This window comes from Taudactylus pleione, unplaced genomic scaffold (assembly GCF_031769625.1).
Source record: "Taudactylus pleione unplaced genomic scaffold, aTauple2 ptg000245l, whole genome shotgun sequence".
In the NCBI taxonomy this organism is placed as follows: Eukaryota; Metazoa; Chordata; class Amphibia; order Anura; family Myobatrachidae; genus Taudactylus; species Taudactylus pleione.
The window spans coordinates 2,127,699-2,151,624 of NW_028284647.1; the positions used below are offsets into that span (position 1 = coordinate 2,127,699).

The window sequence follows — 23,926 nt, forward strand, 5'->3', positions numbered from 1 at the left end:
TTCTGTTAAAAAAAACATCTGTACACAGAAGGGTATAGTCATTTTTTTTTTTAAAGTAATTTTTTAACTGCAAGATGTTTTTAAGGCGATTTTAGAAAGTATCCCCGTACTAATTATTGTAGCAGAGAATGGAACATCTCATAGTAGTAAGAATCAGGGGTCTATTTACTAAGTAGTGTTAGGAGACAGAGTGAAAAGTGATAAGGTGCCAGCCAATCAGCTCCCAGCTGTCATTTATCAAACACAGCCTGTGAGATGGCAGTTGGGAGCTGATTGGCTGGCACCTTTATCACTTTTCACTATGTCTCCTAACACTGCGTAGTAAATAGACCCTTAAATGGCTAATACCCCTTTCCCATATTGTGTGACAACAAACTTGCCGTGTGTATCGCCGGAACTTTGCACCTCTGTGGAATTATCTTTTTTGACGCCTGGGCCCGTATTCAAAACTTGGGCCCGTATTCAATTAGTTTTGCATATGCGATAAAGTTTCGCATGCCGGAGTTTTCGCCTACAGTACATCGTGTATTTTAGCCGCGGAAACTTATTGGGCGCGTACCAGCGATTCGCCCTATTCAATTCCAAAAGACGCGAAAAAACGGAGACACGCGAAGTCAGAAAAGGCGAAAAGTGGTGTCAGAATCGGGGAAATCAGCCTGAACCCCCCAAAAAGATGCAGAAACATTGGGGATCAATGTAGCAGTGCCCGATTAGTCCTAATAAAACTGTTTGGGGTACTTAAGTTTGCACAATTGCCACTAATTAGCGTCTTTGCACAAGTGGTGAAGAATGGCATTAAGCAGTATATTTTGGAGAAAATAAGTGGTCCTGTCACATTCGGGGTACCTGAAAATGGGTGCTAGCATATTTTAATGTCTCTAAAGTGCAGTTTTAATAATTGCGAATTTCCACCATCATAAAAGCACCTACAATCCCAAAAACACTTGACCCCTTCTTAGAGCTAGTTTGCGAACTTGTACCCCCACTTTGTGCTTTTTTGCCCCCAAAATCAAAGTACTTTTTTGGGGCGTTCCACACTTTTTTTTTTTTAGGGATTTTTTGATGCAGTTATCCTTTGGGGGGGCTGTCCCAAGGGTTCTGAGTGGTTTCCCCAACTTTGCACCCCTAAATAAAAAATGTTGTACTTCTTTTCTCCTGCTATTCAGAGGCAAATCTTTTCGTCTATTACATTGCATTGACTTTACGCGTACGCGAAAAGTGGATGGAATTGAATAAGTTTTTCCGACAGGCGAAAAGTTGCACTCTGCGATACTTTTTCACGGATCTCGGCTCTTCGATTCTAATTGAATACGGCCCTTGATTCTGCAGGAATGTATAGCAGAATGGGGGCATTTTAGAAGTGACGTAACCTACCCTGTATCTCACTGTGGATCCATGATTGCTGGGTTGTTGTTTTTTTTAACATTTTCTGATAACTTTATGGAAATTAAAGTTTTATTTACGTAAGGGTGGAAGCCCTATCGCTTCTCTCAGAATAAGGGCCACATGGGCCTGGGGTTGAAAATGTTCAAGGGCCTATACAGAGAAGCAGAGGAGGTGTGACCAGTAGTGTGTGGGTGTGACCAGTGCTGGGTGGGTGTGGCCATTGTCATGTGGGCCCCTACGCTATCAGCCTCAATGTCTGTAAAAGTATAAAAATGGCATAATTTTGTGAGGAATATAGAAATACAATTTTAATACTTATGATTTATGGCTGACCATGTGACCTGCTGGTGGCTGGTCATCGGGCCTATTTTTATGTGGAGGCCTGGGGCTCCATCTGCCCCATCGTGAATCTGGCCCGATCCTTATGCATCAAGCGGGTAATGCACCGGTGTCACTAACCTTTCTGACTCCCGGTGTAGGGTTCAGGGATCCTCTCGCACGCCGGAGGCGCGGCCTCATGCCACGTAGCCATGCCCACTCATGTGTGCCACTCTGGGGGGCGTGGCCGCATGTCACGCCCCCCCCATTCTCGGCTTTCAATGGGCTTAGAGGCAGAGGGGGAGCTGGGGTCTGCCCAGTAGATGCTGCTGGGCTGGGTTAATGGGCCGTTGGTAAAAGTCACAGATTTTCACTGGTTCTCCATGAGCGAATAAAGGATAAAATATAAAGATTAGTTATAAACGGAACATATTCCTGGGATAAGCATTAAATGGAATACGGGGTGTAAGTGCAAATTTCCATTCGATACTGTCGGCTATGTCTGTTCTCCCCGTTGTGCCTGGTATGCCGAGAACATACCGTAACACTGACAATTAATTGTTATGGTGACTGTCGTTATGGGATCTCATCGTCTTATCGGTAATAAATAATTCAAGTGTTTCCTCCAGGAGTCTCTAATGCCATTGTGTTCGCGAGCCGGCCCATGCAGCAGAATGGAAATCAGATTTACTTTATGACCCACACAGGTGGCCCATGTTCCTCTTGATTGCGATGGGTGTTGATGGCTATAAACGTTTATATGCCTTATGCCTCTTCTCTGTGGACTACTCGTTCCATACTGCATCAGACTGGCGGCTGCCTGAGCCGGGAGCAATGTACTTACACTGGTAACACTGTCTGTAGACACTTATGTATTAATGCCAAGCTGGGTTCCCTGAAGACGTTGAAGCTTCTTGTTTTTTGTTCAGTCTCCATGTACATCAGAATGTTTCCTACTATACAGTAACAATATCCACACATGTCATAGATACTTTGTTTTATCTTCTTACATTAACTTAAAAGGGAACTTAGCGAATAATTAAGCAGCATTTAACTACAGTCATAGAACCCGTTTGTGATAAATGTCCATCTCTTTCTTGTCCGTCATCCACAGTTTTGATTTTTTAAAGAGAGCGGGAGATAGAACCAACTGTAGCCAGCTAACTGGGTCATCAGAAGGGTCAGGTGTGGTATGAAATGTCGATATCCAGAATGACGACATGGATGCTCTGTTGACATGCACAATGTTGATATGGTCATGTTGACAGTCAGCATGTCCACATAGTGTTTTTAGAATGTTAGAGCCTTAAGCTAACATGTACATTCAGAATGTCGACACCAGAATGTCGACATTTGAGCTACAGGGGCGTGGTTTTATTGACAGGGCGGACGTGGTCATGTCATCTTGAGGCACACCTAGAGCTTCAGAAAATGATGTCTAATCTTTATTCCCATATAATATGTCCCCAGCAGCACAGAGTATATCAGAAGATGAGGGATGTGTGAGGACAGGGCTGCATGTGACAGGGGCAGTGACATGATGTGAGGAGGGGAATGGAGGCAGCAAGAGGCCAAAGGCTTAGAGTTATATAGTGGGAGGAGCAGAGTCCCCCAGCAGCACAGAGTATATCAGTAGATGAGTGATGTGTTAGTGAGGAACGGACTGCATGTGACAGGGGCAGTGGTGTATCTAGAGGGGGTCAAGCAGGGCACGTTCCCTGGGCGCTGTCGGACCCGGCGGCGTGGGGAGCACCCCCGTCCGCCTCCAGGGCAGTGTGGTCTGCAGCACTACACACTAAAACAAACACGCCGCCGCTGTTGTGTTTGTTTTAGCACTGCAGCCCATTAGAGTCAGACAGACTCTTATTGGCTGCTGCACCCAGGACCGGAGCAGGACTAGAACTCACTCATGAGCTCCGCCTTCCGGCTCTCACAGTGGGTAAAGGGAGAGACGTATCTCCCATCGTGCCGAGCGGGACTGGATGAGCGCACGGCGACGGGCACAGGAGCGGAGATTCGGGTAAGTAGAATTATGTGTCTGTGGGGTTCTATGTCTATAGGGCACTACTACTGGGGGCACTTTATAAGGGGCACCACTACTGGGGGCTCTGCATAATGTGCACTACAACAGGGGGCATTGCATAAGGGGCACTATTACAGTGGGCATTGCTACTGGGGACATTGCATAAGGGGCATTACTACACAGTGGGCATTGTATGAGAGGCACTACTACCAGGGGTATTGCATAAGGGGCACTACTACTGGGGGCACTGTTACTGGGGACATTGCATAAGGGGCACTACTACACAGTGGGCATTGTATGAGGGGCACTATTACCAGGGGCATTGCATAATGGGCACTACTACAGTGGGCATTGCATAAGAGGCACTGCCACTGGGGACATTGCATAAGGGGCACTACTACACAGTGAGCATTGTATGAGGGGCACTACTACCAGGGGCATTGCATAAGGGGCACTACTACTGGGGGAATTAAGGTGCACATGGAATGGAAAGGAATGTTGTCAGAGTGACGAGAAATGGTGGTGTGTAATGTCGACATGCCCCCATTTTTTCAGTGACCACACCCCTTGTGGCATGTGGCCACACCCACTTAATTTCCATAGTTGAAGGGGTGGGGCTCCATTTTTCATCTTGTCCTTGGCTCCAAATACCCTGGTTATGCCCCTGGACAGGGGCAGAGACATGATGTGAGAAGGAGAATGGAGGCAGCAGGAAGTCACAGGCTAATAGTTATATAGTGGGAGGAGCAGGGTCCCCAGCAGCACAGAGTATATCAGGAGATGAGTGATGTGTTAGTGAAGACAGGGCTGCATGGGACAGGGGCAGTATCATAATGTGGCTTCCCGTTGCCTCAATTCCTTGACAGTTCTATAGTAAATAAACCATACGAACATCGGCATTGAGTAGAAACGTGAAATTCTTGCCACATTGATGCATAAAGACTGTGGTGTTATTGAATTATTCACACAAGTGCATTAAACAATTTTCATGTATACAAACTTGTTTCCATACCTCCAAACTGCCCCGATTTCAGGAGGCTGTCTCACCATCATGTAATCAGAATCTTGGTCGCGATTTACGGCAGGTTTGGAGGTATTTCCGTCAATACACCTTATTTAATTTTTTTATGTGAAAAGTGCACAGTGAGGGGTGTGGCTCCGCCGCCTATGATAGTCTACCAAAAAACACCTGTCCTGAATTATCGTTGGGTGATTTTCATATATATGGGTTTTTGACTTTTCGTTTCTGTCTACAACAGCTAATGCACATTGATACAGTTTATGGTGATTTTTATTATTTTTTTTTATGTTTTAGTTTTAAACTGAACTTTTGAAATGACTTTTTGTCATGCTGCATAGAAACGCAGATAAAGAGAGAGCGAATTCTATCTCTGCACACGCACAATTCGAGATGTGATTTATAATAAGAAACTTAAATACCCTGTTAATACCCGATTATATTAACATACTGGTACATATGGGGGTGCAGCCTAAACAACCAAATAGGTTTGGATTAGGCACCCCTAAGGGAGGGTTAGGGTTGGGGGGGGAGGGTAGGTTAGCGATGCTTACCTAAATTAGAAGCCGGGATCTTCACCCCTGCTGGGCTTCCGCTGTCAGGATTTGATCTGCAGGACATGCGGCCGGTGGTAAGTCATACTGATTAAATAGAAACACACCCAGCAGTGCCTAACCTTCCGGGACACTTCTGAAAACTTTCAGAGCTAAAATAATAAGTTACAGTCCGTTGCTCTGTGGAACAGTGCCTGTGCACCATGTGTGATAAATTACACTACAGTATCTATATGGGTATTGCTGGCTTGGATAATGCTATTATTATAAAGGTGTAAAAGACTGATTGCTGAATATGATCTGTATTCTCTCCCGCAGAGCTATGTTTGACTATGACAGAAGTAAGGACAGCGGTCTCCCGAGTCAGGGACTCAGCTTTAAATACGGAGATATTCTTCATGTAATCAACGCATCCGATGATGAATGGTGGCAGGCACGAAGGGTCACGCAGGAGGGCGACAGCGAAGAGGTGGGCGTAATACCCAGTAAACGGAGGTATGAAACCAGAATTATTATATTGTTCCTATAGTAGCAGTAAAGCAACATATATATCGATCTACCCGATACTGATTTACCGAGAGACTGTGACGGCAAACGCTGCAGAATTGGGAATGTTTTTCTGTTTTCGCCGCCCGATCATTTGTTTTTATTTAAGCCGCGGAACTCCCAGGGGTAAAAGCCGCACGATTTGTCATGCGGCCTGTTTTCTGCACTGAATCCAGAGCGAATCCTACATAAATAATACAGCAGGCCTTTGTTTATGAAGTTGACTTTTGCATCAGTCTTGAAACGTGTGTCATGTTTATTGAATGCGATTTTCAGTTCCAAAAGAGAGTTCTCTAGAAGCATCATGCCTGAGGGTACGTTCACATATCGTCAGGTCACAGTGGAGAATAGCTGCCGTCAGCTGCTTTTATGTCACCCATTAGCCTTGCAGACTTGTACTGTAATAGTGATATGAATGCAGAGGCTGTAATGTGGATCGTATCAATAGAAACTGCACCTAATGATATAATGTAAGACTTCAGTTGCCTGACTGACTTAGTACATTCATTATATATTATTGTAGCACTAAGGAATGGCTTATGTGTCACACTGGAGCATGAAGGACCCACCAGGGAACGCAGTGGTAGGGGCCCAAGCCATACTTACCGACTTTGGTTCACTCCATTCCCGGAGCAGCTGGGCAAGACCATCTTCTCTCTGCTTCGGGGGGCAGGGCCAGTCTATTGCTGACATTCGGCCCGCTCCCTTCACAGGATACCCCCCGCAAATTTCATGGAGAATCTCTCCATCCTGCCCACTTCACTAAGAAGTGGGTGGGATGCAGGAGATCTGCCTACTATTCCGGGGGTGCGGGGGGTTACCCGAAAAATCAGGAGCCTCCCACGACTCCAGGGAGAGTAGGCAAGTATGGCCCAAGCTAAGGGGTGTGGCCAGCCACCAGAAGGGGTGTGGCCAGCCACAACAGATGGACTTAGCCAACCATTAGGACATGCAAAGGAGTGTGCCAGAACCTCCCACGTAGATTGGTAGGAGGGCTAATCTTGGTGTAGTTTCCATAGAAAAAAATGAAGCACCCAAGTTCATCCATGATACTGCTCCACCCCTAGAAGAAGGGGTAGGGCCCCCAGGCAGTAGAGCCCACCGGGGATTTCCCCTGTACCCCTGTGGGCCAGTCGTCCCTGAATGGCTTGGTAAGAGATAGGGGCTAATTCAGCGTGGCACGCTGCTGCATCCGTCTTAGCGCCTTTTGTTGTACTGGCATCTGCGACTCTATGCTAGCGCTAGTATCAGCCCTTGTCCCTGGTGTAAAAGCGTGCGTCTGACTGTGCAATAGACTGAGACGCTCGCTTTGTGTGGCTACAGTCGCAACCATCCCACTTGGTGCGTCAAGGGATGCAACCGCAGCATCTAAACTTGCACCAGCCCCATTCTAGGTGCAGATTCTCCATTAGAGTATGGCCTACAATGTAAGCGATTAAGCTTACACACAGTTCAGCGACACTCCCATGACACACCCATCAGTGACACTCCCATGACACACCCATCAGTGACACTCCCATGACACGCCCATCAGCGACACTCCCATGACACGCCCATCAGTGACACTCCCATGACACGCCCATCAGCGACACTCCCATGACACGCCCATCAGCGACACTCCCATTACACACCCATCAGCGACACTCCCATGACACGCCCATCAGCGACACTCCCATGACACGCCCATCAGTGACACTCCCATGACACGCCCATCAGCGACACTCCCATGACATGCCCAGAAGATGGACCATCTTCGTGCCTCTAATTAGCCAACTCCCAGTCACCGCCCAGGAATGCCAAATACATTTCCAATACATTTCTGAGACCACGCGTCTCAATCACTGCTGCGACTCTGTGCGCATACACTGGGGGACGCTTGCGCATTTGAAAAGCGTCGACCATTTGCGCAAATATCAGCATTGCGTGCAGCTCACAATCAGGTCCTTCGTTTTTGTATCTTTTTCTCTGAAAGACAAATATTAGGTGAATAAATGTACATATAAGTATATATTATAAAACAATGTTTCCTGTATGCATTATATTTGATCTTGCGCCCTGATTCTGATAACAGGTGGACAAACGATGAGCCCATACAGAGCAGTGTTATCGAATATGAGACCGTTACATACTTGAAAGGTTTTTTTTCTTTTTTTTTAAGTAAATGGCACGTTTATAATCCACTGAATCTCCACAGTTTGCCACAGGATTGGAAGGGGTGATTTCTTTTTAAAGGCAATACGCTACATGAATGTTTGGAGAAGTGCCGCTCAGTAAATAAACCTTTTGGTATAATGAGAGGTAAAATTCCACCCAAATCTAATTGGGTAGAGATCAATAAGTCACGACATAAAGCAGCTGACGCAGAGTGAGGACGACGCCAGATTGCGAAGCGCACTTTATGTGAAACCGCTCTGGTCGTGTCCAGAAGAGTGACTGCACCGTTATGAACCTTATATATTATTTTTGTGTATATGTTTTAGCATAAAAAAAAACATTCTGGTGCATGGGACAGAGGGGATGTAGTTGCTGCCACCGGTCTAAATCCCGACAGCGGAATCCCAGCAAGGGATTTAACATAGGCGTAGAAATACCGTCGTCTATCTTAATCCCGACGCCGGAATGCCGAGGACGCCAGCCCGAATGAAGGTAAGTCCGGGGCGCCCTTAGCGTTAGCCATGGGGGGGGGGGTTTAGGATTAGGGGCTCTAGTGGGGTTAGCATTAGGTTTGGGGGGGAAGATTAGGTTTAGGCACCCCTAGGGGGAAGAATTGGGGTTAGGCACCACCGGGGAGAGGTTAGGGTTAGGCACGCTCCTGGGAGAGTTAGGTTTAAGGTGTGGGAGGAAGGGTTAGGTTTAGGAACCCCTGGGGGGGACTTAGGGTTAGGCACCACCCTGGGAGTTTAGGGATAGGGAGGGTTAGGGCTAGGGGGGGGGAGAGGGGAGGGTTAGGTAACTTACCTCACGCTGTCGGGATTTCATCCTCTCGGCCTGACGCTGTCAGGATTTCAATCCCGTTCTGGGACAGAGGCCCTGATTCAGAGCAGGACGCTCTGACAGAGCGCTTGCTCTGAATCAGGGCCGTCCCTCCTACTTTTTGGAGCGGCCTCCTGGCCGCTCGCATAGCTGTGGGTGACCACCCACAGCTATAGCGAGCAGCCAAAATGATGGTAGGGTAGGGTTGCGGTAGGGTCTCGCTGCCGCAAGCCCTGGTCAATCACCATCGACAGCACGCCCCCTTTGGTGCGAGACCCATAACGACGGCTTGGCCGTCGTTATTCGGGTCTCGCGCATGCGCACGATGGAGCCGCCTCCGTCGTGCGCATGTGCACTTGGGCAACATCGACCCGCTTGCGAGCGCGTCTGAATCAGGCCCAGAGTGCTGTTTATTCTGTATTAGAGATGTTTTTAAAAAAAATTTATGCCTAATATTGAATGTGTATTTTGCTACAAAAACAAATGGGTAAAAACATGTTGGTGAGTGTAGGTGACGCACACTTGGTGCAAACTGGGCGCATGTGCTAATGGTGCCGACCTGCAGGCGTTTCGCCATAGTAGCCACTTTGCATATGCACGCAACTGCAGCTATTTTTAGTAAATGAAGTTTATGATTTCGACTTGTGGAGTATTTGTGGCAGATGCAGATATCTTACATTCCAGCGCTAAGGTACTAACTCCAATTCAGTGTCTATCGCACAATGCCTGTGATAGTCCATCCCAGGAAGCTTACAGCGGATGATTCAGAAATGTAAGCAGGTTGGACGCAGTTGCACTCGCAGTGCATGCACGGAACTAAATGCAGATATTCACCTGTGAGCGGAATTGCACGCATCCCCTATCCATCCACTTGTGGGTGTAGCCGTCCTTGTTACCTGAGCGGATTAGCAAGGGCCCTACACCAGGTGCAAGAGATCTGTCCAAAACCAGGCAGATCTCTGCGGACATTTACTTATCTTGTCTTCAAGTCAAAGAAACTTGGAAGTAGTTCAAAACACTTTAAAATATGTGTCCCCATACTAAGAAAACCCTCCTATTTAGGGCCATATTCAATTAGAGGCGAAAAGTCAGAGCTCGGACTTTTCGCCATCATCGCACGTGCCCGCTTATCCCCATATACAATTTGGATCCAGTGAAAACGGGACCCAGCGGAAAGATAAGTAGCGAAAAGTCCTGTAAATTTTTGGGAAATCATCTTGGCACCCCCCTAAAGAAGGTCTGACATGGGGGATCACTATGGGTACCACCGTTTTGGCCTGCTGAAGGAAAGTCGGGTTTTTAAATAGCCACGGCAGGTGTATAAATACGCCTGTGAAGAAGTAGTGAAGAATAGCATTTAGCTTTTTTTGGGGGGGAAAAATAACTATTCCCATCAAATTTGGGGTACATGAAAATGGGTGCAAGCATATTTTAAGTCCCTAAAGTAAGTTTTAAAAATTCTTCAAAAATGCACCTGCCGCTTCCCCCACATACTAGAAAACACTTGCCGCATACATAGGAACCCCCTGAAACAATTTCGCTACCTTAAAACTTGTTCCCCAATATTTATTTTTTTTGCCCCCAAAATGAATGTACATTTTTTGGGGTGTCCTGAGGATTCTTTTTTTTTTTGACACAGATTATTTTTAGGGGACACTTCCAGGGGTGCAGGCTATTTCTTTTTAGCCTGCACCCCTAAACCCCAATTCTGCATTTTTCTTTCACCATGTATTACATGGAGAAAACGTATTCCCGTTTTTTAACAAAAACTTTTCGCACCCTGTTATCGGCGATAACAGACTTTTCGCCTCTAATTGAATATGGCCCTTAATTGTTGTTTTTGTATTTGTTTTGTTTTTACCTTATAGAGAAAATGCCTATTGCAGATTACAGACTGTTGTAGGGGGATGTAGTCAGGATGCTAGCGGTCGAAATGTCGACTGCCAGAATCCCGACACTGAAAGCCTGGCATGGGACTAAAGATGGGAGTCTAAATACTGACGCCTATTATTAACCCCACGCCGAAATCCCGATGCCCGGCATACTAAACGTAGGTTAGCCGGGCGTCGTGACGTGTTAGCTGCAGGGGGTCAGGGTTAGGTTTAGGCACCCTGGGGGGGGGATTTAGGGTTAGGCACCCCTGCGGGAGGGTTAGGCTAGGGGAAGGCGGGGTTAGGGTTAGGCACTACGGGGGGACTTAGGGTTGCCCCCCCCCCGAGTCTTAGGGTTAGGCGCCCCCAAGGGAGAGCTAGGGTTTGGAGGGGGAGGGGGGGTTTCAATATACTTACCAGCCAGCATCGGGATTATGATGTGTCGGGATTCCAGGGTCGAGATTTGATACCTAACCCATTGTGTGCTATCAGTTTTTTTTTTTATTGTTTTTTTTGTCACTTGATTTATGGCAACCACTATATTTTCCAAGTAAAAATAACGGAAAAAGGAATATTGTATAGAGGGTAAGAGGTAAACGATTACTCATTTATAGACAATCCACTCCATATGTAGCCTGAAAATACTATTCCACCGCGCTGTAATAACTGTGATGGGACTGATAAGGGTTATTTTCAGAGCGATTCAAAATATTCAACTCATTCTGATTTTGGCACAAAATTTTACACCCGTCACCTGCAGAATTCGGCCTTCTGTTCCCATACTCGCCCCCGCCATGCCACACAGCTGGATGTACAGTTTTTTTGGCCATCATCCCAGCTTTGCCCATAGACTAACTAGATTGTTTCTGTGATTTTACATATAAAGTGCGGAACGGTTTAATAAAACCAGAACTGGAAGCCGGTATTGCCTGGCTGCTTATGTAACTGTGAGGTCTATTTACTAATCTGTGTTAGGAGATAAAGTGAACGGTAATAAGGTACCAGCCAATCGGCTCCTAACTACCATTTTTCAAACACAGCCTGTAAAGCGCTGCGGAATATCTATTTTCCTTTTTTTTTTTTTTTTTTATATATATTTTCTCCTTTTTTTATATATTTTTTTCTCATCTGCATCTTTATTAATTCTTTATTTATGATACCCCCTTACATTATTATATTGTTGTATTATCTATATATGTTTAATTTTTGATATGATTAGTGTTTAGAATAATTATTTTTACTTCAGTGATTTTTTGCTGGTCAATATATTTAAATAATTATATATATATATATATATATACTTTCTTATTATAATAATAGTTTATGAGTGCTTAACATGCAATTATCACCTCATGTCCCTTTAAAAAGAACGATTACTTTGATTTGATTAATTCCCACACCTGCTACTATTCAATGGGATCTATATATAGGAAGCATCTAAGGTTTGAAGCCACACCTTTTGAGAAAGTCACGTGAGCGTGACGAAACGCGTTAAGGGCTTCTTGGACTTCTGACCTTCAGAGACATCGGAGTGTCTGGCCGCTCCAGCTACCTCTGCCGGCTTTTATTCATTGCACCTGTACAGTGGAGACAAGCGGATAACCTTGGTCCCTTATCGGAGACCACCCTGTCTACATCCAGGGAGACCGGAGTGTCCGGCTGTTCCAGCTACTATCGCCGGCTTTCCTGTCCTACACCTGTGCTGTGGAGATTAGCGGGAGACCTTTGGTCCCATGAGCGGAGGCCGCATCTGTTCACTTGGAACCACGTCATCTATCTGTCCCTTCTGGACCTACACCGGACTCCAGCACGGTTGTTCCAACCTTCACTGATCTCCGAGGACGCTCGGATAGATCTAGTGCATCATTCTACAGTCGTTTGCTACTACACGCGCTTCATCTACAGCGCAGAATTTACAAGTCCGTGCTGTATACCGGGGATACACAGCTATACCTACACTCCAGGACTTATTCATCTAACTGTGAGTTGTTTCCTGTCCATTATCTACGGGACCATATACATACTTATTGAAGTTTGTGCCTGATGTAGGTAATATCTAAGTTCCATCTTTCTCACTGTGAGTATATACTCACCATTTTTACATTAAGGTGAACATTCTGTGTACCAATTGAGGAACTGTGCCCAATTAAAGGGAATATATTCTAACTTTCAACTGACTATGTTGTGCTAAGAGGGCCTATTACCTTCTAAAATATCCTCCATTATTTGCTTTTTTGTACTCATATACAGAGGTAAACTTACAGTGTGCATATTGAGGATTTGCACCCTTATTTAGGGATTATCTTCATATCCTAATAGACTCTGTTGTGCCGATGAGGCCCACTTCTTAATTATAAGGAACTTCCATCATTTTTATTTTTATTTTTTAGTCACCAGCTGGTTTTTTCTTTTTTCTTTTTTAAAGAAACAATACATTGTTTCATGTCATGGTTTCATTTTGAATCTGTATATCTGTTTATTTTGATTCATTCTCAATACGTGTTCCTACTTATTTATTTTTATAGATCTTCTCTTACTTTATAACTAATTTTTACCACATATAATTTATTGTGCATTTTATACTTTGATATTCCACTTTGGAATCTATTAATAAACAGTGATCTATTATACATCAGCAGCGCAAGTCTTCTTTGTATTCATTTTTTGCTGCGGAATATGTGTGCACTATATAAATAACTGATAATAAATAATAAATAAATAAATAATACTTTCGGGTTGAGATGTTGGTGTTCACTGGCCAGAACTTTGACCCGGGGAGCCTGTTCTGGGCCTTCCACTGTATGGATTTGGATGAAACTTCACAGAAGGGTTCATTTGGTCTGGGATGCCTAATGGAGTGGTTGGGATCCCAGTTGGACCTCACGACGGAGTGTGCCAGGTAGAATTTTGACCCAGGGAGCCTGCTCTGGGCCTTCCACTGGATGGATTGGGACAACATCACATAATAAAACTCAATAACTTGAAGATTTAAACCCATTCAAACGGGTACGGGTATATATATATAAATACAAAAGAAATAAGTGTGACACAGGATGTCAGTATATATTCTTATCTTCTTAATATCATAAGTGCCGCATATCTATTTTTTCTTTTGTGTTTATACATTGGTGATTTTTTTGCACCCTGGAGGGCACCGGGGCTTGTATTTCACATGTTTGATATATACATTGTGGCAGTATCACCAGAGATGGCACTGGTGAGCAGCAGATTCTGTGTGGGGCAGGGGAGATCTGCCCACACAGACTTAGAAAGGCATTGTGGGATATTGCATAATTGCTGCCTTATGGATAGAGCGCAGGTGTGGGCTGAGAAGGCAGACCAGTCAGAGAGCCCAGTGAAGCTGAGTGAGCCATTGGGGGCCAGGAGGCCTGTATCTGGACTTTGCAGGAGGCAAGGGGGGACCACAAACTCTCAGACTATATGACATTAAAGCAGTGAAGCTGCAGGCTGAGGAAGCCAGGGTCTATATCTGTATGATACAGGGAAAGCCACCAGGACTAACTGTATTTGCGTAGCTGTGGTAGCCAAGCCAAGCCAGGCTGGAGCCGGCGATAGACCTGCAAGAAGCATGCAGAGACTTGAAGTGAGTTAGACGCCCTAAACAGGGGCTAGGTTGTTTATTATTTTCTGGTCCTTTGTGTTGTACCTATTTTCCCTGCTGGAAGTAAAGCACCATCTCATTTGTTTTGTTTGAAATATGTGTGTGGACCCTCATTAAGCACCTAAACACTGCACCAATCCACCCCCATGGCTGAGCTAATTACCCCCATATATATTTATATATATTGTAGGAAAATATTAAATGATTACATACCTCATTATTTTGTCCCAATTTCACTCTTTGAAGATTATACGTATGTGCGGCAATTTCACTCTTTGAAGATTATATGTGCGGTGATTTTACTCTTTGAAGATTATATGTGCGGTGATTTCACTCTGTGAAGATTATATGTGCAGTGATTTCACTCTTTGAAGATTATGGCCCTCATTCAGAGTCGATCGCAAGAAGCGATCGCTCACTCTGAATGAGGGTGGGCACTTCTTGTTTTGAAGTGCTGCCTCCAGGTCGCAAGCTAAGCTGTGGGTTACCACCCACAGCTTAGCTTGCACTCAGGGTGATGGTAGCGATGGTCATCACCATCGCGACAATCGGGGCTTACGACCAGACCCTAAGGTTGGGTCTGGGCACTCGTAAGCCCCAAGGAACTTCCTGCTCTGTTTGAGCAGGAAGTTCCCCACTGACATCATCAGTGGGGCCGCCCCAAAACTGTAAGCTTTCCGACCGGAATGCCTCCATTTGGCCGGGCACGCCCCCGGCCCGCCCAGCAAACGGGGCGAGCTGTCACTCAACATCGACAGCTCGCCCCGTCTGCTACGAGACCCCTAGCGATGGAGCGCCCGTCGCTAGCCGGGTCTCGCTCATGCGCACGACGGAGCCGGCTCCGTTGTGCGCATGCTCTGTGGGGACCATCGACCCGGTTGCGAGCGCATCGGTGCTTGCGACCGGGTCTGAATGAGACCCTATATGTGCAGTGATTTCACTCTTTGAAGATTATATGTGCGGTGATTACACTCTTTGAAGATTATATGTGTGGTGATTTCACTCTTTGAATGAATTTGCATTTTAATTCAATAGAAAATAAATTGTTTCAATTTGTTTACAATACACTTCATCTGGTTGTAATTTGATAATCAAACATCCTCACTACCAGCGCTGTTCACCTTTTAGCCTTTCCAAATTTATGTTGGGGTTGACTAGCCCTATTTTATACAGCTGCTGTGGAAAAAGTACCTATTGGAGCACCTGTTCAAGAAGATATCTTTATATTTTCTTTTTTGCCTTTATGGTTGTCAACACTGTTGCCCAAAACATTTTGGAAGCGTTCTCAGCCGCACCCTGTGTCTGTCTGAGGCGGGAGACACCTTAGCCAATTATCATATAGACTAGTTGAGGTGGGACACACCTTAGCCGATTATTATATAGACTAGTAAAGAGACTTGGCATATGCTCCTTCTTTCTGCGCTATCCTGCCCCCCCCCCCCTCTGTCCCTCTACAACCCAACTCTGAGTATTGCTCTGTACCTCTGTGCCCCCACCACTGCTATGTCTGGCCTTATCAACACCCCCACACATTCTAGCCTTCATTCAGAGCCGGCCGTACGGTCTACGACCGCACGGCCGCCTCGATGTTGGTCAAGTGCGCATGCGCACGAGGGAGCCGGCTCCTTCGTACGCATGCTTGAGACCCGCTACGACCGACAGCGCCGATCGTAGCAGGTCTCTTTCCAAAGGGGGCGAGCTGTCGATGTTGATTGACAGCTCGCCCCGTTTGGAAGGCGGGCCGGGGGAGTGGCAGCCCAAACGGAGGCATTCCCATGGGAACGCCTACCGTTTGGGGGAGGCCCCACTGACATCACTAGTGATGTCAGTGGAGAGCTTCCGGCTCTGACAGAGCCAGAAGCTCTCCGGGGCTTACAACACGTGAGACCCTACCCTAGGGTCTCGTCATAAGCTCCGATGGTCGCGATGGTCTCTGACCATCGCAACCATCACCCTAGCGGTCGTTAGAGTTGTGGGTGTAAACCCACAGCCTAACGACCGAAACAGAGGCGGGCGGTCAGGATGCAAGCGGCCGCCCAGTTTCTGAGCGACCGCTTGCATCCTCCGACCGCCTCTGAATGAGGCCCTCTGTCCCATCCCACCCCCTTGCTTTGTCCCAAGACCAAAATTACCCTGTTCTCGGCACCCAGCAGGTTCGCCTTCTCTCCTAGGTCTGTCCTGTCTCCCTAGCAGTGGCAGCCGCTGGATAAGTGGCGCGGGCATCGCCTCCTATTGCGCATGCATGTTGGAGATGGGACAGACCATAGCCAGTTATTAGATAGATTAGTCTCAGGCCAATTGGTCTTGTTTTAAAAGATCGTTTTCCAACGTTTGTTAGATGCTGCAGCCACCCATTTTGTGTCATCTCTTCTAGGCGTAACATATTCCACCCAAGGGTAGTCCTACGTAGTGCGCCCAAGATGGCTGCCTCACCTGGTACCTTTCGTGGTGGTATACCGTAGAAGTTATTTCCCAAAATATCTGCGCCAACCCTGCAAAATGCCTATTGTGGTCTCTAGGTTTCGGTTGTTTTTAATTATCTCTGTGTGTTTTTTTATTTCTGCAATATCAAATCCTTTTATAACGTACTATGGGCCTGATTCAGCAAGGAACGCAGATAAAAATTCACATGCACCCGGCCGATGTTTCCGCACTGCGCATGGGTATGCATCGCACTGCGCGTGCGTGACCTAGCCGGTGCGAATGGGTAAGGGTACGCGGACTACATGCAGTGTGTACGCAGACCCTTCGGATATTGATTGACAGGAAGTGCCGTTTGTGGATGGTGATGGGGGGGTGGTCGGGCCAACGCAGACGTGTGTGTGTTGGGACGCCGTTATAGGGGCGTGCAAAATTAAGGCAGTGCAGTGGCATGCGCAGCCAGACGACTCGATTCACACAGGAACTGGCCAAAATGCTGCACAAGATCAGGTCAACCTCTATTGTGTGTATGGTTCCGATGGTTCTCGTTGTTACTGATGTTTCCACAGTCTTGCGGACTACCCAGGCTTTGAGTAAAGGGAAGTGCGCGTCAATGTGTAGTGCTGGACGTCCGCATCTTATACTGCGGTCGCCGTTCGTATGCATTGATTAGCATATATTTGCAGCGGCCGAGTGCGCGCGTGCGTGCGTGCGCACACTTGCGTTCCTTGCTGAATCAAGCCCTATGTATTCTGATGTCTGTAAAGCGACGTTGAGTCTTACGGGAGAAAAGCACTATATAAATAAAATTATTATTGTTCTTTCTGGTGGCTCTCTGGGCCTGATTCAGACCCGCTCGCAAGCGCTATGCGCTCGCAAGTGGGTCGATGGTGGCCCAGTGCGCACGCGAGCCCCGGAGCAAGTGCAAAAAGCACTCGCATCCAAAAGGGGCAGCTGTCGATGTTGATTGACAGCTGCCCCGTTTGGAAGGCATGGCGGGGGGTGGCTGAGCAAACGGAGGCGTTCCTGCAGGAACGCCTCCGTTTGTGGGCGACCCTTACTGACATCACTAGTAATGTCAGTAGGTGGAGTTCCTGCTCTATTAGAGCAGGAAGTCCAGTGGGGCTTGCGGCAACGAGACCCTACCGCAGGGGTCTCGTTGCAAGCCCGATGGTTGCGATGGTCTTGACCATCGCGGCCATCATCATGGCCGCTCGCATAAGCTGTGGGTGGTAACCCACAGCTATGCGAGCGGCCAAGAGGACGCAAAAAAAAAAAACCACATGCCCTGATTCAGAGCGAGCGTTCGGTTTTTGCGAGCGGCTCTGAATCAGGCCCTCTGTCCATTGTGTTGTTTTACACTTGATAGAAATCTGTCCATGTGCTTTTGAAAGGGATACATAGGTAAAAATTTATACTGGACTCTTTGCTGCCGCTGATATCTCAAAAGCATGTAAAAAGCCTTTTTAATACTTCTAAACGCAATTTATCACTGCATTTTACTGGATCATAAAGTCAGGTGACATTTCATCTAAGTAGTCGCCAGTACAACACATTAATCAAGGTCAGAACAAAGTTACCTATACTTTTTCAAAAGCTGAGTTTCACCTGCAGAGACCAAGGAAGAACAATGTAACTATTCCTATACCAGGAAACAATGAAAGTATATTATGTCCTTCAAGCTGTGTCACTGTGCCCTGGGTGTCAGATGTTCCTCCAAATGCCATTATTGCACAATGACACAGAGGCCGAAAGTGATCACAGTCAGCTCCTGTTATATATACTCTGTAGCCCCCAGCACCTGTGCCCTTCTCAGGTACCCATTGCCTGGTCATGCAGTAAAGTTGTCCATTTATATATTTCATATCCAGTCATTAATAATAAAATGACCCGCAAATCATTATTTAGTTTTTTTCCCGCTGTTTTATCTTTGCTAAACTTAACAGCGCGTTGGGGGCTCACTGTGTCTCAGAGTACAGCTACATTGTTTCAAGAAAGTAAAACTATTAAGTAACCATAAGCTGCGATTGTAATGAGCAGATGATGGAGAGTAATGTGATCTCACAGACTATTAAGTAGGTACAGTAGGTTAGAAAGAACTTTAACAAAGCTTATTACTCGTGCCAGGTTAGCTGTAGTTATATTAATAGTTGGAGGAAAATGCACTTTTCATGGAAAGTTTCTCAAATATTTTATTTTTCAACAGTTTATGTTAATCTTGGATCTTTATTCTTTTCCCCTTTTGAACCAAAAGTGGAGTTTTTGTTTTTTGTTTGTTTCTGCAACAATGCTAACGTAACTGTATAACGATAATGATAATCGGATATGCAAGGCAAAAAAAACACCTAAATATAGTGATTTGCTCTATCAGTTATGGTGGATACTTTGCCTGGGCATTTAGTGCCTGATTCAGAGCCGGATGCTCTGACCAGAGCGCTCGCTCTGAATCAGGGCCCTCCTCCATGAAAATGGAGCGTCCTCCTGGACGCTCGCATAGTTGTGGGTGTCCACCCACAGCTTATGCGAGCGTCCATGATGATGGTTGCGATGGTCAAGACCATTGCGACCATCGTGCTTGCGACGAGACCCTGCGGTAGGGTCTCGCTGCTGCAAGCCCTGGCGTGCCCTGGAGTGCCTCCGTCTGGCAGCCACGCCCCCGGCACGCCCACCAAAGGGGGCGTGCTGTCAATCAACATCGACAGCACGCCCCCTTTGGTGCGAGACCCGGAGTGACGGAGAGCCTGTCGCTATCCGGGTCTCGCGCATGTGCACGACAGAGCTCCCTCCGTCGTGCGCATGCGCAGTGGGGCAACATCAACCCACTTGCGAGCGTCCTTTGCTCGCGAGCGGGTCTGAATGACCCCCTTAGTGTATATGTAGATCATACAATTCTGAAAAATTACAAATTTAGCAATTACACTGAATCATAAGTAAGATGATAAAATAGATGCAAAAATTGTATTATAGCATGGGATGTAGTTGGTATCATGGCGCACGCAATGCTGGCGCTTAAAATCCCAGCTCCAGAATCCCAGCAACTGCAATCCCGATGGTGAGTATTAGGGTTAGGTTTAGGGGTCAGGGATAAGCACTAGGGGGAGGGTTAGGGTTAGGCTGTGGGAGGGGAGGGTTAGGCTATGGGAGGGCAGTGTTAGGGTTAGGCTATGGGAGTGGAGTGTTAGGGTTAGGCTATGGAATAGGCTGTGGGAGGGGAGGGTTATGGTTAGGCTATGGGAGGGGAGGGTTAGGGTTAGGCTATGGGAGGGGAGGGTTAGGGTTAGGCTATGGGAGGGGAGTGTTAGGGTTAGGCTGTGGGAGGGGAGGGTTATGGTTAGGCTATGGGAGGGGAGGGTTAGGATTAGGCTATGGGAGGGGAGTGTTAGGATTAGGCTATGGGAGGGGAGTGTTAGGGTTAAGCTATGGGAGGGGAGTGTTAGGGTTAGGCGAGGGGAGGGTTAGGCTATGGAAATGGAGTGTTAGGGTTAGGCTATGGGAGGGGAGTGTTAGGGTTAGGCTGTGGGAGGGGAGTGTTAGGGTTAGGCTATGGGAGGGGAGTGTTATGGTTAGGCTATGGGAGGGGAGTGTTAGGGTTAGGCTACGGGAGGGGAGTGTTAGGGTTAGGCTATGGGAGGGGAGTGTTAGGGTTAGGCTATGGGAGGGGAGTGTTAGTGTTAGGCTATGAGAGGGGAGGGTTAGGCTATGGGAGGGGAGTGTTAGCGTTAGGCTGTGGCAGGGGAGGGTTAGGGTTAGGCTATGGGAGGGGAGTGTTAGGGTTAGGCTGTGGGAGGGTTAGGGTTAGGCTATGGGAGGGGTGTTATGGTTAGGCTGCGAGAGGGGAGGGTTAGGGTTAGGCTGTGGGAGGGGAGGGTTAGAGTTAGGCTGTGGGAGGGATGGTTAGGGTTAGGCTGCGGGAGGGGAGGGTTAGGCTGTGGGAGGGGAGGGTTAGAGTTAGGCTGTGGGAGGGATGGTTAGGCTGCGGGAGGGGAGGGTTAGGCTGCGGGAGGGGAGGGTTAGGGTTAGGCTGTGGGAGGGGAGGGTTAGGGTTAGGCTATGGTAGGGGAGTGTTAGGGTTAGGCTATGGGAGGGGAGGGTTAGGGTTAGGCTGTGGGAGGGATGGTTAGGGTTAGGCTGCAGGAGGGGAGGGTTAGGCTGCAGGAAGGGAGGGTTAGGGTTAGGCTACGGGAGGGATGGTTAGGGTTAGGCTGTGGTAAGGATGGTTAGGGTTAGGCTGCGAGAGGGATGGTTAGGGTTAGGCTGCGGGAGAGGAGGGTTAAGGTTAAGCTGTGGGAGGGGAGGGTTAGGGGTAAGCTGTGGGAGGGATGGTTAGGGTTAGGCTGCGGGAGAGGAGGGTTAGGGTTAGGCTGTGGGAGGGGAGGGTTAGGGTTAGGCTGTGGGAGGGATGGTTAGGGTTAAGCTGCGGGCGAGGAGGGTTAGGGTTAAGCTGTGGGAGGGATGGTTAGGGTTAGACTGCGGGAGGGGAGGGTTAGGCTGTGGGAGGGATGGTTAGGGTTAAGCTGCGGGAGAGGAGGGTTAGGGTTAAGCTGTGGAAGGGATTTTTAGGGTTTGGCTGCGGGGTGGGGAGGGCTAGGTTGCGGGAGGGGAGGGTTAGGGTTAGGTTGCGGGAAAGGTGGGTTAGGGGAAGGGTTTGGAATCTTACCTGCATGCGTCAGGATTTCCACCATTGGGATTCAAGCCCTGGGATTTTGACTGCCAGCATTGTGTACGCCAGGATTGCATACCCAACCCTCAAAGCACAGGTTCAGTTTTCACGCAGACATTTTACTTTTTAAGAAGTGATAAAGCATAATTTTTAGATTATTTAAAGATAACTTACTATAAATGTAAAAGTCTCATTATACCGAATTTTATTTGTTTTAAAAATCCCTTTTCATTCCCCAGGTTTGTCTCTAAAAGTGTGAAACGCGCGGGTGCAGTGAGATTTTATAGTTGCACAAATATTCCTGATTTTCCACCTAGTGCTTTTACAGCCCAAATTTTGGAACTGCCCCCAGAAATTCAGTTACCGTTTTTATTGTTTTCCAAAAATATTGCTAAATTCTGCAGCATTTATATCTTTCTGAGTGAAGAGACATTGGGACGATTTATCTCCCTACTACATGTGTGGCTTTCGGAGAATGTTTTCATTGCATTTCTGAAATGAGCCTTAAAAATTTGTCTTATAATAATGCAAGTAGTGAGTGCAGAAGTCACGCCCCGGATTTGTATAAGTCAATCCCTTACTCACCAGCACATCCTGATTATCTGCAAAGATTACTTTTTTAAAGGTGTAAAAAGCTAATTATGGAGGCAACGATGCGGCGTTGAAAACAGGTCTGCCGCAATCGCACTTTTCACCCTTATGTGAAGGATCTATACAACTGCAGTGCGCTTGGTTTCATAGCTGCCGTCATTATTAGTGCGCACCTGAACCAGCCTTATACTATATATGATATTATATGCTCCAGAAAACAGACGTATTTAATGGTACACAAAACTATGCATAGCGCGCTTTTACCACCTAAACCTGCTCTCATTCAATTTAGCCAATATGCGCAAATTCAGATGCCACCCCAGTTAGAGCCCTCCGGCCACAAGTGGAGATGTGACTGAATTATGTAGAACTCTGCATCATCTGTAGATACATGCTCTAGGCTCCAGAGTATTTGCATTGCAAAAACACACAAGACTGACTTGTATTTAAATCTGCGTTTGCCCCAGAATGCGCCCTATCTGCTCCTTTTTCCCTCTGGGATCATAATTGCCGAATTTGGCAAGTCTCGGTCCAGGAGATCCAAGGAGTGGGCGAGCCAGGAGGACTGGGGTCGGAGCATCGTGTATCATAGCTGTGTCATTGTGCTGAGATTCCTGATTTTGTGACCCTGGGGGCGGGGATGCAATTCATAGTGTACGATGTCAATGAGACAAGCGTCCCGTTGACTTCATGGATGGCTGGTTGGATGCAGGAGATTTTCCCACTTTTCCGGGAGCAGGGAGGCTCTCAAATTTAGAAACTTCTCTCCTATTCCCCAGATGTTCACATGGCTTGAGTGACTTGAACCATCTATCGTTACAACTGAAGTGCCTCGTGGCTTCTGAATCCATATACCAACAGTCTTTCCGTTGACTGTCTGCTACAATTATCGCCGATTCATTCTTTCCCCCACACTTCCATGATGAAGTACCACTTGTTTTACATGCTCTGCATTCTGAGGCCTTATGTCCTAACTTGTGAAATTTGAAGCTCTTGTACTTTTTTTGTAGAACAAGACTCCAAAGACACTACTAGGAAATTATACTCTAGTGTGTTGAAGGATCGCCATTGCAACCTCCTCCTCGTCTACTTGGGCGCATACTGATGTGAAATACTGAGAGATAAATAGCATTCACTCAATATATCCATTCCTATTCATGCACAAACTCAGCTTCACGGCAAATAAAGTATACTTTAGTTTGATTCTTCTCATGAAACTTTTGCCATCATAAAACTTTTGTAAAGCCACCCACATGTCCCGTGCAGAGGGTTTCTCGAGGATAATGGAATACACATGCTTTACCACATCTAAGTAAATAGTTCACATTGTTTATTTACATCATCTGGGTTGGGATTATCACCCTGATCACTAGCAGGGGCTGGCTGGCAACTTTTAGCCTGGGGGGCAAATGCATGCAGGCGGCCCTTGCAGAGGAGTAGCGTGTAGCCAAGGTGCCCGAAGAACGTGCGTGCTACGGCGCCGCCCCCCCTCAAGTGTTTCAGGGAGAAGGCGGGTCCACATGGGATTAATGTAAGGTAAAAATAAAGATTAGGGGCAGCCCCCTGTCGTAGTGCCCATATGCAGTGCCCCCATGTGCCACAGGAGATAACACCCTTATACAGTACAGTAGTGCCCCCAGTAGTGATCCCCCCCTATGCAGTGTCCCTTGTGCCCCCAGTAGTGGTCCCCCCTGTTCAGTGCCCCTTGTGCCTCCAGTAGCAAGCCCCTTATATAGTGCCCCCAATAGTGGTACCCCCTATGCAGTGCCCCCAGTAGCAGTCCACCACCCCATGCAGTGCCCCCAATAGTGGTAACCCTTATGCAATGTCCCTTAAATAGTGGCCCCAGTTGTAGTCTCCCCCCTATGCAGTACCCCCAGTATTGCCCTTTTTATAGAGCCCCCAGCAGTGATCCCTCGCAGTGCCCCCAGTGGTAGTCCCCT

General features: G+C 47.1%; 1 protein-coding gene across 5 annotated transcripts in view; it reads left to right on the top strand.

The window, feature by feature from the left end:
* The window catches only part of DLG2 (discs large MAGUK scaffold protein 2), a 1,239,761-nt gene that overhangs the window by 1,159,282 nt on the left and 56,553 nt on the right, over positions 1-23,926 (top strand). For all 5 annotated transcript variants that reach the window (XM_088479798.1, XM_088479797.1, XM_088479799.1 and 2 more), the window contains one exon: positions 5,618-5,794. In XM_088479798.1, the coding sequence (XP_088335924.1) occupies positions 5,618-5,794 (177 nt within the window). The remainder of the gene's footprint in view (positions 1-5,617; positions 5,795-23,926) is intronic.